Below are 13,471 nucleotides of genomic sequence, written 5' to 3' on the forward strand. Positions count from 1 at the left end.
CAAAAATCTCCCGAAATTCAGGCGGACTCAGGTCCATAATAACAAATATTTTATTTGAGTATTAACCCACAATTTAAACAGCATACCTGCCCAATCACGTTATAACTGTAGAATGATGGAGGGCGAGTTCTTGGTTTCTTATGTGGGTTTATTGTTAGGCAGTTTCATTAACGTCCTCCCAGCGCGGCAACAACACACAACAACAGCAGTAACGTTTTTCGTCTACCGTAAAGCAGTTCGTCTGCCGTAAACAGCAATGTTGTGACACTCTTAAACAGGACAATACTGCCATCTAGTGCATTTGATGAAAGCACTTTTGTGCGTGCCACACAGCAATGCATCATCAGAGAGGGTGTTCAGCATGGTTCGAAAAATAGTGACAGAGAATAGAACAAGGATGGACAATTCAACCCTTAACTCAACAATGAGTAGATGAGTGTTATGTGTGTGTATATGTGTAAATAAATGAACACTGAAATTCAAGTATTTCTTTTATATATATATATATATATATATATATATATATATATATACGTGTATATATATATATATATATATATACGTGTATGTATATATATATATATATATACGTGTGTATATATATATATATATATATATATATATATACGTGTATGTATATATATATATATATATATATATATATACGTATATATATAATATATATATATATATATATACGTATATATATAATATATATATATATATATATATATATATATATATATATATATATATATATATATATATATATTATCTATATATTAGAGATGCGCGGTTTGCGGACACAACCGCGGAGTCCGCGGATTATCCGCGGATCGGGCGGATGAAATTTTAAAAAAATAAGATTTTATCCGCTCGCGGGTCGGGTCGGGCGGATTAATTAGATATTATTATTATTTTTTTTTTTTTTATTTTTTTTTTTGCGGGTGGCAGTTAAACCAATTGGGAAATATATATACATAGTTAAATGTTGTTACCCACATACAAAAACGAGCAGGCACCTGCAGCATATGCCACAACAGAAGAAAAAAAAAGAAAAGAGATGGACACTTTTACGGAGCGGAGGGACGCCTCGCGTCCGGGACCGAGGCTCCTTCCCCCGAGAGGGCCCCACCGGGAGCCGTAGCTGAGGCGATCCGCGAGAAGGGCCCGACGCACGTCCAGGGTCACTACCGCGCCCACCGCACCGACACCCCGCCTCGTCCGCTTTCGCCGCGGCCGGCGTCACGCGCAGCAGGTAAGCAGCTCGTAACATGGGTCACTCCGCGCGCTCCGCCCGCGCAGCTTACCTGCTTGCTCGCAAAATGATTATTAGCATTCAGACAGGTTAAAATGTTGCTAAAACCATCACTTTTCTATCAGTCACAGTGACTTTTCAAAACAAAAATATTACAGCAAAAATCATATGGGTTGATTGACATGTTTATTCTGTAAGCTAACTTCAATAGTTTGAAATTATTTTGACAGTTAATGCCAGTTATCCTGTCAACCTTTCACAAGACTTCAATTTGTTAATTGAAAGTATAAACAGTATAAACACTTTTAACAGTATGTCGTGCTGTGAAATACAGCCGACAGGATGGCGCACCAAACACAAAGCAAGGCCATGCTGCAGGAGAACAAAGGACTTCTTTCATTTAAGGTTTGTGATAAACCATCAAACTCATTCGTTAAAAGGACTCTATAGTAATATAAAGCGAATTTTTCTGGACATTATCATGCAAGAAAAGTTTATTTTTGGGATCGCGATCACCGCGTAATGATTTTTAAAGGTTGCATTACATTATTAACTGTCCCATGTGATCAGCCAGTGCGATTGGAAGTCCATGCTCAATTATTGCCTCCGTAAATAAAACTTCGGCATTTATCACATCCAAAGAATCTGTTTGGGCGACGAAAAACGTTGAAAGTTTTCCACTTGTATCGCTAGCAACGGCATTAGACTTGTGTTTTTTTGTCCCAACGTGGTCTTTTACATCACTAATTCCTCCGTGTCCGATCGAAAAATCTTGTCTGCACAAGGTGCAATTCGCGTAGTTTTCACCCTTTTTTTTTTTTTTTAATTAATATTAGATATATAACAACGGGCGGATGGCGGGCGGATGGAGTTCTGATCAAACGTTACATCGGGTGGATGGCGGATGGTTGACGACTTTCTGCCGCGGTTGCGGATGAAATAAATTGCCTATCCGCGCATCTCTACTATATATATATGAAATACTTGACTTGGTGAATTCTAGCTGTAAATATACTCCTCCCCTTTTAGCCACGCCCCCCTCCCCCCACCTCCCGAAATCGGAGATCTCAAGGTTGGCAAGTATGTTTCAAAGACCGCTGAATGGAATAGGAATAGCATATTAATATTAATAATAATAGATTTGATTTCTTACGCACTTTGCATTGAAATAAGTCTTAAAGTGCCATAGTACAAAGCAATATTTAAAACAATAAAAGAGATAAAATAGGAACAACAGTATCTCTTGGGGTATAAAATAGGAGCAAACAACATGGAGGTCGCTCAACATTACAATAGTCCAGGTCTCGTATTTGAACACAAATTTAAATTACTCATGTCACGCCGGACCCTACATGTCTGCGGTTACATGTTTCAAATGAATAAATAAAAGTACACTTACATTTACCGTCGGTTGGATTCGCAGGACACTTGGAGCTTGTTGGAATTGGGACAGCCTTCGTGCCCCGCTGTCACGTCCACAAATGTGCACTGTCAAGGAATTGAGACACAGCTAAAGTCAACAATAGCCATTGTACTCTTTTAAATCCTTTAGTCAGAATTATACCCTGAAGTTGTGAACATTAAAAACAAAATAAAAAATCATACACTGATACTGCCCTTGGTATCAACACCACCATTTTAGCGATCGATCCGGCCTCCCCCTACGTGTGGCGTAATGACTGTGACAATACTGACAATATGCAAAAATATATTAGAAACTAGAAAAGTGCAGACCTCAACCATCTAACCCTGTTCGTTATCTCATTTCCGACATTTCTTGGAAGCTTCAAGAACATCCACCATAACCTAATTGTATTGTGCTAGTGAAGGTGAATGATATATTAATAATGTGAGTGCCCAGACAGCCCTGGTCATCTGCATACTACCAAATATTGTGTATCAAACAGGATACGGCAACGCTGCATTGATATTCCTTCTTTGGGGCCCGCCTGTTATGCATATGATGGTTTCTAGTACATTATCCCTGCTTTACCTGAGAGCTCGTCCGTCACAAAGCGCACGGGCGCTGCTCACACTTTGAGGAACGTTTGCAACCCTCTGACTCCTTCAAGCCTGCACGATGAACGTTCAGCTGGAGATCAGTATGACGCAGTTTTTAATCATCAACGCTCCTCTTGGCGTCTTCATCCTTGCCATGAACTTGTTTTTTCTGTTTTGCCTGGGATGGCCACAATGCACCGATAGACTCAAGCAGCCTTTGAGGTTCCTCTTGGAGCTTCTCATCGGATCCTCCTCTGTGTATCTCGTCTTCTTGACGCTGACCTTCTTGATGATGGGCAACAACAAGTATTGGTTGGTGCTTTCCTTTATGCTTCAGTACTCTGTCAATATCAGCATGAGCGGCTTTGTTTGGCTCAGTTTCTACTACTTCGCCCACATTGTCCCCGCTTGCAGCGCTTTCTTCGACTGGCTGAAGAGGAACATCAAGGTGACCATTTTCATGGTTCTTCTTCTTGATTGCCTCGTTTATCTTCACGACTGCGTCGTGGAGATTGCCAAGTGTCTAATTTCCAAGCCTGCGGTCTTCACCGACGACTACAACGGGACGTGGGACCAGATTCCTGACAAGAACGTGACGTGGAACCAGATTCCAGACAGTTCTCAGCTGAAGCTTTATCGCTTGGTTGTTTTCATCATCACCAGAGTTCACATGCTGACCAGTTTGTGCCTGATGATCTTCTCAAACATCACCACCCTGCGATACCTGCAGGTTCACATGAGAACGATGACACGGAACGGCATTTCGGTCTCCAGGTCCAGACTTCGGAGCTGGTTGAGAGTCTGCGCGACCGGCATTTGTCAGTGCGTGATCTTCTTCAGCTGTGCGGTTTTTATTCTCCTGGACTCGATCACCATTGAATATGCGCCGTTTTACTTTGGGACTGCCGTCCTTTCCACGGTCACCACTTTGTACATATTCGGTACCACCGTCAACCTGGCCGTCGGTCAAGCCGTGTATCGGCAAAGGGCAGCGGCGCTAAGGCGGGCGCTCGGATCCCTCTGCAACGTTGGCACGGCAACAGATGATCCGACTTCTGAATCAGCTGACATGGGAAATAGTGGAAGTGTTAAACAATGATTTGTTCTTCTAAAAACTGTTCAGTCCTTGTTCTGCCGGTCTTTCATTTACATGTTCACTTTCCTAGAAACCGATACTGTCGCTACAACTTAATTTGCATCTCAGTTGGCATTTGTGTGCTGGCACCAGTCATTTGCTGATCCATACTGAAATATCGATACTGCCGATACCAGATATTTATGCTCTAATATCGATTCTTAAATCAAAATATCGATAATTTGGATACTTTAGTTCAAACTTTTCCCACCAAGGGCTGCATACTGAAAAGCAGTGACGTGCAGTCACTAGAGGCAGGTGAGGCCCTGCCTCACCTGCCATCATGGAAAGAAAAAAAATGTAAAAAGAAAAAAATGTAATTAAATTGTTATATGTATGCAGTGATTATACTATAAAGTTATTTTCCATTTAACTTCACCAGTTTTAGATTATTTGTATTAAAAATCGCTGAATTTTCACATTTGCCGTTCAAATCCTGAGAAGAGACGGTGCGGTGAACAGCAGCCAGTTGAGGCACACAACTCAGTACCTCAACATGGACGGACTCGACTAACTGCTGGCCTGCTGTGCAGTGAGACCGTATTGCTATTTGAATTATATTATACATTTCCATAGTTTAGTTAGCTGAGGTATATAATGTACAGTGTATTTTGTCAACAACTGTATGTGTGTAACGTATTTCTTGTGCTGAGCGATCATAAAGCGGCTGCAAAAGACGCACTGGCTGAGGCTCCAGTAGCCCCGCCTTCTGCAACTAAAGCCCACACTTAAACTTTCCACGTGCAAGATTGAATCTATTTAAGAAAGTTATTTCATAAGAAGCCAAAAAGTGCAAAAACAATAATGTTCGTGGTGGAGGAGTTGTGAATGACTGCAGGGACACAACATTAGGTACACCTGCAGACTGCAGATGTACCTAATTCACAACTCCTCCAACATGAACATTATTGTTTTTGCACTTTTTGGCTTCTTATTAAATAACTTTTGTAACCTATTTTTATGGGCTTTCCTATTTGTGATGTTAAGTTCCTGTTGTGTGCTGTTATACAGTATATGCCTTAAGCTCTTATTTTGAAGGCGCCAAGAGCGGAAGTGATGACATGTTGTAGTGGAGCAGAGGTTTTTGAAAGAAGGTAAATAAAGTGGTCCTCGTGTAAACTGGAGCCTCCGTGTTTGTTATTTTGTAGTTTCATACAGTATAGGTGACATTTATAAACCCTCGGTTACACTTTTTTTTAAATAGATTCAATCTTGCACGTAGAAAGTTTAAGTGAGGGCTTTAGTTGATATAACACACCCGTCAGGGGTTCATTAATCCAGCACAACAGCGGCGAATGGACTTCATTTATAAAAAAAAGGTAAGACTATAACAACGTTTTTTTTTTATTAAATGTGCTTTTTTGTGTGCTACAGTTTGTATGTGTAAAGTTAAAGTTAAGTTAAAGTACCAATGATTGTCACACACACACAAGGTGTAATGAAATTTGTCCTCTGCATTTGACCCATCCCTTGATCACCCCCTGGGAGGTGAGGGGAGCAGTGGGCAGCAGCGGCGCCGCGCCCGGGAATCATTTTTGGTGATTTAACCCCCGATTCCAACCCTTGATGCTGAGTGCCAAGCAGGGAAGAATGCTGGTATGAGCTTTTAAACATAACCCGTTAACTGCTGCCAATCAAATGGTGAATAAGATACTCTTTAGGGTTCATATGTTTGTAAATCTGACTGTGATGAAGTCAGTGCCTCACCAGCCATCAACCTCACCGCACGTCACTGCTGAAAAGTCAAAGTATGCAAGGCCGTATTGTTATTATTTAAAGTGCCATAGTACAAAGCAATAATATATGAACAACAATATCTCTTGGGGTATAAATAAGAGCAAACAACATGGAGGTCGCTCAACATTACGATAGTCCAGGTCTCGTATTTGAACACAAATTGAAATTACTCATGTCACGCCAAACTCTACATATCTGCGGTTACATGTTTCAAATGAATAAATAAAGCTATACTTACGTACATTTTGAAGTCGCTCTTCTCTTTGCATAGCGCCGCCATGTTAAATATTTGTTCAGAGCTGGACATGCAAAGCATCTTGGGATACCGAGGGGTGCGAAGGCTACTCGACATGTACACTAATGGAAGAAAAGGACACATCCGTCGGTTGGATTCGCAGGACACTTGGAGCTTGTTGGAATTGGGGAAGCCTTCGTGCCCCGCTGTCACGTCCACAAATGTTCACTGTCAAGGAATTGAGACACAGCTAAAGTCAACAATAGCCATAGTACTCTTTTAAATCCTTTAGTTTGTGCACTCACAGTCCTCCTGTGAATTATCCCCTGAAGTTGTGAACATTAAAAACTAAATAAAAAAATCATACACTGATACTGCCCTTGGTATCAACACCACCATTTTATCGATCGATCAACCCGGCCTCCCCCTCCGTGTCGCGTAATGACTGTGAATCACCAAAAATGATTCCCGGGCGCGGCCACCGCTGCTGCCCACTGCGCCCCTCACCTCCCAGGGGGTGATCAAGGGTGATGGGTCAAATGCAGAGAATAATTTCACCACACCTAGTGTGTGTGTGACTATCAGTGGTACTTTAACTTAACAATATTGACAATAAGCAAAAAATATATTACAAACTACAAAAGCACTCAGTGAGCGCAGATTTCAACCACTAAAAAAGTCCTGAATCCAGTGGATGATCCGGATCATGCACGGAATGTAATAATCACGTCTTCCTTCTCCCATTTCTGACACTTCCTGGAAGTGCAATGAAAATGTGCCCAGAACTTTCTGAGCGATCTATACCCCTTAAAGGAAACATCATGTCAGTCATCCACTGTCTTTGTCTCTTGTGGGTGGAGGTGGGATATTGTATATTTGTGTCACGTACGGCTGCTACCGCAAGAAGCTTTCCTGTGTTGTGATAATAAATTGAGTGAACAAACAAGAGTCATAGTCTTTGGTATCCTTTTTGAGATGATGGCATGTTAAAATGTAAAAGATTGCAAACCAAATATGACATCATTTTGACATGAAACTCTAATCTGGCCGTGAGCAGGCTACCGTAAGAACATATGTTGTAAATTACACAAATTGTATTTATGTTGGGGTAATCAGAGTCGCCCACCTCTTCTAAAGTTGTACGTATCATTGCAGCGACTGTCTTTTCAGACGGTGTGCAGCACTACTTTATCTCTGGTACCATCGCCTGTTTTGGCCACACCCATTTTATTCTTCATCTTCTTCCTAATTTTTGACCATTTAGTTTGTGTTTCATCCTGTGTGCGGTTCTCAAAGCATTGACAGCATCGTCGTCTCAACCCTCGTTAGTTTGCTGGAAACACCTTCTACTAACTTGTGATTGGGCGGGGTGTGCAGATCTCAGGCACACGGCTAATTTCAATATGATTTGCATATTTATAAAGGGGCGTGGCACATCTAAATGGAGTGTTTACCCAAATAAACCGGACAAAACATCCCCGGCCAGCTGGACCAAACAGACAACTGTCCATGGAGTGAGTCACACTTTATATTGATCATGATACACGCAGCACGTCATGCGTGTTATTACAACTACAGTACATACATTGTCTGGCTAGCTGTGTACAAACAAAACATGAAATTATACTTTACAGATAATGTAATATGATTGTTCATGTTTTTCACTCAGTACAGATTGGTGTGCTATCACATTGTGTTGTTTATTACAAACTCAAACGTAGAAGCTAGCTCATCGCTTGCTTTTACGGCTAATACCGTAGCACGCCGATGTGTTAGTCCATCCATCCATCCATCTTCTTCCGCTTATCCGAGGTTGGGTCGCGGGGGCAGCAGCCTAAGCAGGGAAGCCCAGACTTCCCTCTCCCCAGCCACTTCGTCCAGCTCTTCCTGTGGGACCCCGAGGCGTTCCCAGGCCAGCCGGGAGACATAGTCTTCCCAACGTGTCCTGGGTCTTCCCCGCGGCCTCCTACCGGTCGGACGTGCCCTAAACACCTCCCTAGGGAGGCGTTCGGGTGGCATCCTGACCAGATGCCCGAACCACCTCATCTGGCTTCTCTCGATGTGGAGGAGCAGCGGCTTTACTTTGAGCTCCTCCCGGATGGCAGAGCTTCTCACCCTATCTCTAAGGGAGAGCCCCTTGTTCATTTCGGCCGCTTGTACCCGTGATCTTGTCCTTTCGGTCATAACCCAAAGCTCATGACCATAGGTGAGGATGGGAACGTAGATCGACCGGTAAATTGAGAGCTTTGCCTTCCGGCTCAGCTCCTTCTTCACCACAACGGATCGATACAGCGTCCGCATTACTGAAGACGCCGCACCGATCCGCCTGTCGATCTCACGATCCACTCTTTCCCCACTCGTGAACAAGACTCCGAGGTACTTGAACTCCTCCACTTGGGGCAAGATCTCCTCCCCAACCCGGAGATGGCACTCCACCCTTTTCCGGGCGAGAACCATGGACTCGGACTTGGAGGTGCTGATTCTCATCCCAGTCGCTTCACACTCAGCTGCGAACCGATCCAGTGAGAGCTGAAGATCCTGGCCAGATGAAGCCATCAGGACCACATCATCTGCAAAAAGCAGAGACCTAATCCTGCAGCCACCAAACCGGATCCCCTCAACGCCTTGACTGCGCCTAGAAATTCTGTCCATAAAAGTTATGAACAGAATCGGTGACAAAGGGCAGCCTTGGCGGAGTCCAACCCTCACTGGAAACGTGTCCGACTTACTACCGGCAATGCGGACCAAGCTCTGGCACTGATCATACAGGGAGCGGACTGCCACAATCAGACAGTCCGATACCCCGTACTCTCTGAGCACTCCCCACAGGACTTCCCGAGGGACACGGTCGAATGCCTTCTCCAAGTCCACAAAACACATGTAGACTGGTTGGGCAAACTCCCATGCACCCTCAAGGACCCTGCCGAGAGTATAGAGCTGGTCCACAGTTCCACGACCAGGACGAAAACAACACTGTTCCTCCTGAATCCGAGGTTCGACTATCCGGCGTAGCCTCCTCTCCAGTACACCTGAATAGACCTTACCGGGAAGGCTGAGGAGTGTGATCCCACGATAGTTAGAACACATCCTCCGGTTCCCCTTCTTAAAGAGAGGAACCACCACCCCGGTCTGCCAATCCAGTGGTACCGCCCCCGATGTCCACGCGATGCTGCAGAGTCTTGTCAACCAAGACAGCCCCACAGCATCCAGAGCCTTAAGGAACTCCGGGCGGATCTCATCTACCCCCGGGGCCTTGCCACCGAGGAGCTTTTTAACTACCTCAGCAACCTCAGCCCCAGAAATAAGAGAGCCCACCACAGACTCCCCAGGCACTGCTTCCTCATAGGAAGACGTGTTGGTGGGATTGAGGAGGTCTTCGAAGTATTCCCTCCACCGATCCACAACATCCGCAGTCGAGGTCAGCAGAACACCATCCTCACCATACACGGTGTTGATAGTGCACTGCTTCCCCTTCCTGAGGCGGAGGATGGTGGTCCAGAATTGCTTCGATGTGTTAGTACGCTAGAAAAAGAGTTCCTCAGTGTTCTCTCTTACAATAACAATGTTGCTACAGCTTGGTTATTATACAGGTTACAGAACGTAAATGAAGTATTGGTGATAGTTTTAGAATGCATTTTTAAAGTGATTTAGAAGTAGAATGGATTGCTAACATTAGCTGCATTGCTAGGCCGATTTTTATACGTTAGAATGCAAAAAAACCAAAAACATTTTGTCTTCTTGTCTCTCATAATGATTGTGAACAATAAGCAAAATCCCCAAAAAGTGCAGTTCCCCTTTAAACCGTCAGATTTTTTTAAATTGTGTATTCTCTTCATGGATTTGAACGCACGCCATGTTTTAGTTAAAAATCAACTCTTAATACATCAGGCCCATGTTTGTTATCCCATTTCCGACATTTCTTGGACATCCACCATAACCTAATTGTATTGTGCTAGTGAAGGTGAATGATATATTAATAATGTGAGTGTCCAGACAGCCCTGGTCATCTGCATACTACCAAATATTGTGTATCAAACAGGATACGGCAACGCTGCATTGATATTCCTTCCTTGGGGACCGCCTGTTATGCATATGATGGTTTCTAGTACATTATCCCTGCTTTACCTGAGAGCTCATCCTTCACAAAGCGCACGGGCGCTGCTCACACTTTGAGGAACGTTTGCAACCCTCTGACTCCTTCAAGCCTGCATGATGGACGTTCAGCTGGAGATCAGTATGACGCAGTTTTTAATCATCAACGCTCCTCTTGGCGTCTTCATCCTTGCCATGAACTTGTTTTTTCTGTTTTGCCTGGGATGTCCACAAGGCACCGATAGACTCAAGCAGCCTTTGAGGTTCCTCTTGGAGCTTCTCATCGGATCCTCCTCTGTGTATCTCGTCTTCTTGACGCTGATGATGGGCAACAACAAGTATTGGTTGGTGCTTTTCTTTATGCTTCAGTACTCTGCCAATATCAGCATGAGCAGCTATGTTTGGCTCAGTTTCTGCTACTTCGCCCACATTGTCCCCGCACGCAGCGCTTTCTTCGACTGGCTGAAGAGGAACATCAAGGTGACCATTTTCATGGTTCTTCTTCTTGATAGCCTCCTTTATCTTCACTACTGCGTTGTGGATATTGCCAAATGTCTAATTTCCAAGCCTGCGGTCTTCACCGACGACGACAACGTGACGTGGGACCAGATTCCTGACAACAACGGGACGTTGAACCAGATTCTTGACAACAGGACATGGAACCAGATTCCTGACAAGAACGTGACGTGGAACCAGATTCCCGACAGTTCTCAGCTGAAGCTTTATCGCTTCGTTGTTTTCATCATCACCAGGCTTCACATGCTGACCAGTCTTTGCCTGATGATCTTCTCAAACATCACCACCCTGCGATACCTGCAGGGTCACATGAGAACGATGACACAGAACGGCATTTCGATCTCCAGGTCCAGACTTCAGAGCTGGTTGAGAGTCTGCGTGACCGGCATTTGTCAGTGCGTGATCTTCTTCAGCTGTGCAGTTTTTATTCTCCTGGACTCGCTCACCTTAAAATATGCCCCGTTTTACTTTGGGACCAACATCCTTTCCACGGTCATCACTTTGTACATATTCGGTGCCACCGTCAACCTGGCCGTCGGTCAAGCCGTGTATCGGCAAAGGGCAGCGGCGCTATGGCGGGCGCTCGGATCCCTGTGCAGCGTTGGCACTGCAACAGATAATTTGACTTCTGAATCAGCTGACATGGCAAATAGTGGAAGTGTTAAACGATGATTTGTTCTTCTAAAAACTGTTTAGTCCTAGATCTGCCGGTCTTTCATTTACATGTTCTCTTTCCTAGAAACCGATACTGTCGCTACAACTTAATTTGCATCTCAGTTGGCATTTGTGTGCTGGAACCAGTCATGTGCTGATCCATACTGAAATATCGATACTGCCGATACCAGATATTTATGCTCTAATATCGATTCTCGAATCAAAATATCGATCATTTGGATACTTTAGTTCAAACTTTTCCCACCAAGGGCTGCGTACTGAAAAGTCAAAGTATGCAAGGCCGTATTGTTATTATTTAAAGTGCCATAGTACAAAGCAATAATATATGGACAACAATATCTCTTGGGGTATAAATAAGAGCAAACAACATGGAGGTCGCTCAACATTACGATATTCCAGGTCTCGTATTTGAACACAAATTGAAATTACTCATGTCACGCCAAACTCTACATATCTGCGGTTACATGTTTCAAATGAATAAATAAAGCTATACTTACGTACATTTTATAGTCGCTCTTCTCTTTGCATAGCGCCGCCATGTTAAATATTTGTTCAGAGCTGGACATGCAAAGCATCTTGGGATACAGAGGGGTGCGAAGGATACTCGACATGTACACTAATGGAAGAAAAGGACACATCCGTCGGTTGGATTCGCAGGACACTTGGAGCTTGTTGGGATTGGGACAGCCTTCGTGCCCCGCTGTCACGTCCACAAATGTTCACTGTCAAGGAATTGAGACACAGCTAAAGTCAACAATAGCCATAGTACTCTTTTAAATCCTTTAGTTTGTGCACTCTAAGTCCTCCTGTGAATTATCCCCTGAAGTTGTGAACATTAAAAACAAAATAAAAAATCATACACTGATACTGCCCTTGGTATCAACACCACCATTTTATCGATCGATCCGGCCTCCCCCTACGTGTCGCGTAATGACTGTGACAATACTGAAACTAGAAAAGCACTCAGTGAGCGCAGATCTCAACCATTAAAAAAAGTCTTGAATCCAGTGGATGATCCGGATCACACACGGAATGTAATAATCACGTCTTCCTTCTCCCATTTCTGACACTTCCTGGAGGTGCAATCAAAATGTGCCCAGAACTCTCTGAGCGATCTATACCCCTTAAAGGAAACATCATGTCAGTCATCCACTGTCTTTGTCTCTGTGGGTGGAGGTGGGATATTGTATATTTGTGTCACGTACGGCTGCTACCGCGAGAAGCTTTCCTGTGTTGTGATAATAAATTGAGTGAACAAACAAGAGTCAAAGTCTTTGGTATCCTTTTTGAGATGCTGGCATGTTAAAATATAAAAGATTGCAAACCAAATATGACATCATTTTAACATGAAACTCTAATCTGGCTGTGAGCAGGCTACTTTATGAATACATTTTGTTGTAAATTACACAAATTGTATTTATATTGGGGTAAGAAGTTGTACGTATCATTGCAGCGTCTGTCTTTTCAGACTGTGTGCAGCACTACTTTATCTCCGGTACCATCGCTTGTTTTGGCCACACATATTTTCTTCTTCACCTTCTTCCTGATTTTCGACCATTTATTTTGTGTTTCATCCTCTGTGCGGTTCTCAAAGCATCGATGGCATCGTCGTCTCAACCCTCGTTAGTTTGCTGGAAACACCTCCTACTAACTTGTGATTGGGCGGAGTGTGCAGATCCCAGGCACACGGCTAATTTCAATATGATTTGCATATTTATAAAGGGGCGTGGCACATCTAAATGGAGTGTTTACCCAAATAAACCGGAAAAACATCCCCGGCCAGCTGGACCAGACAACTGTCCATGGAGTGAGTCACACTTTA

The 13,471-nt window shown here is 43.6% G+C and overlaps 1 protein-coding gene across 1 annotated transcript; it reads left to right on the forward strand.

Annotated features, from left to right (window-relative positions):
- The first annotated feature begins 10,284 nt into the window (after nt 1–10,284).
- On the forward strand, nt 10,285–11,798 carry tas2r201.1 (taste receptor, type 2, member 201, tandem duplicate 1). The gene has a single exon (XM_072914566.1). It carries the CDS (start codon nt 10,576–10,578, stop codon nt 11,644–11,646), a length of 1,071 nt encoding a protein of 356 aa, XP_072770667.1. The 5' UTR covers nt 10,285–10,575; the 3' UTR covers nt 11,647–11,798.
- Nucleotides 11,799–13,471: the final 1,673 nt, after the last annotated feature.

Source organism: Nerophis lumbriciformis, linkage group LG13, assembly GCF_033978685.3.
Source record: "Nerophis lumbriciformis linkage group LG13, RoL_Nlum_v2.1, whole genome shotgun sequence".
In the NCBI taxonomy this organism is placed as follows: domain Eukaryota; kingdom Metazoa; phylum Chordata; class Actinopteri; order Syngnathiformes; family Syngnathidae; genus Nerophis; species Nerophis lumbriciformis.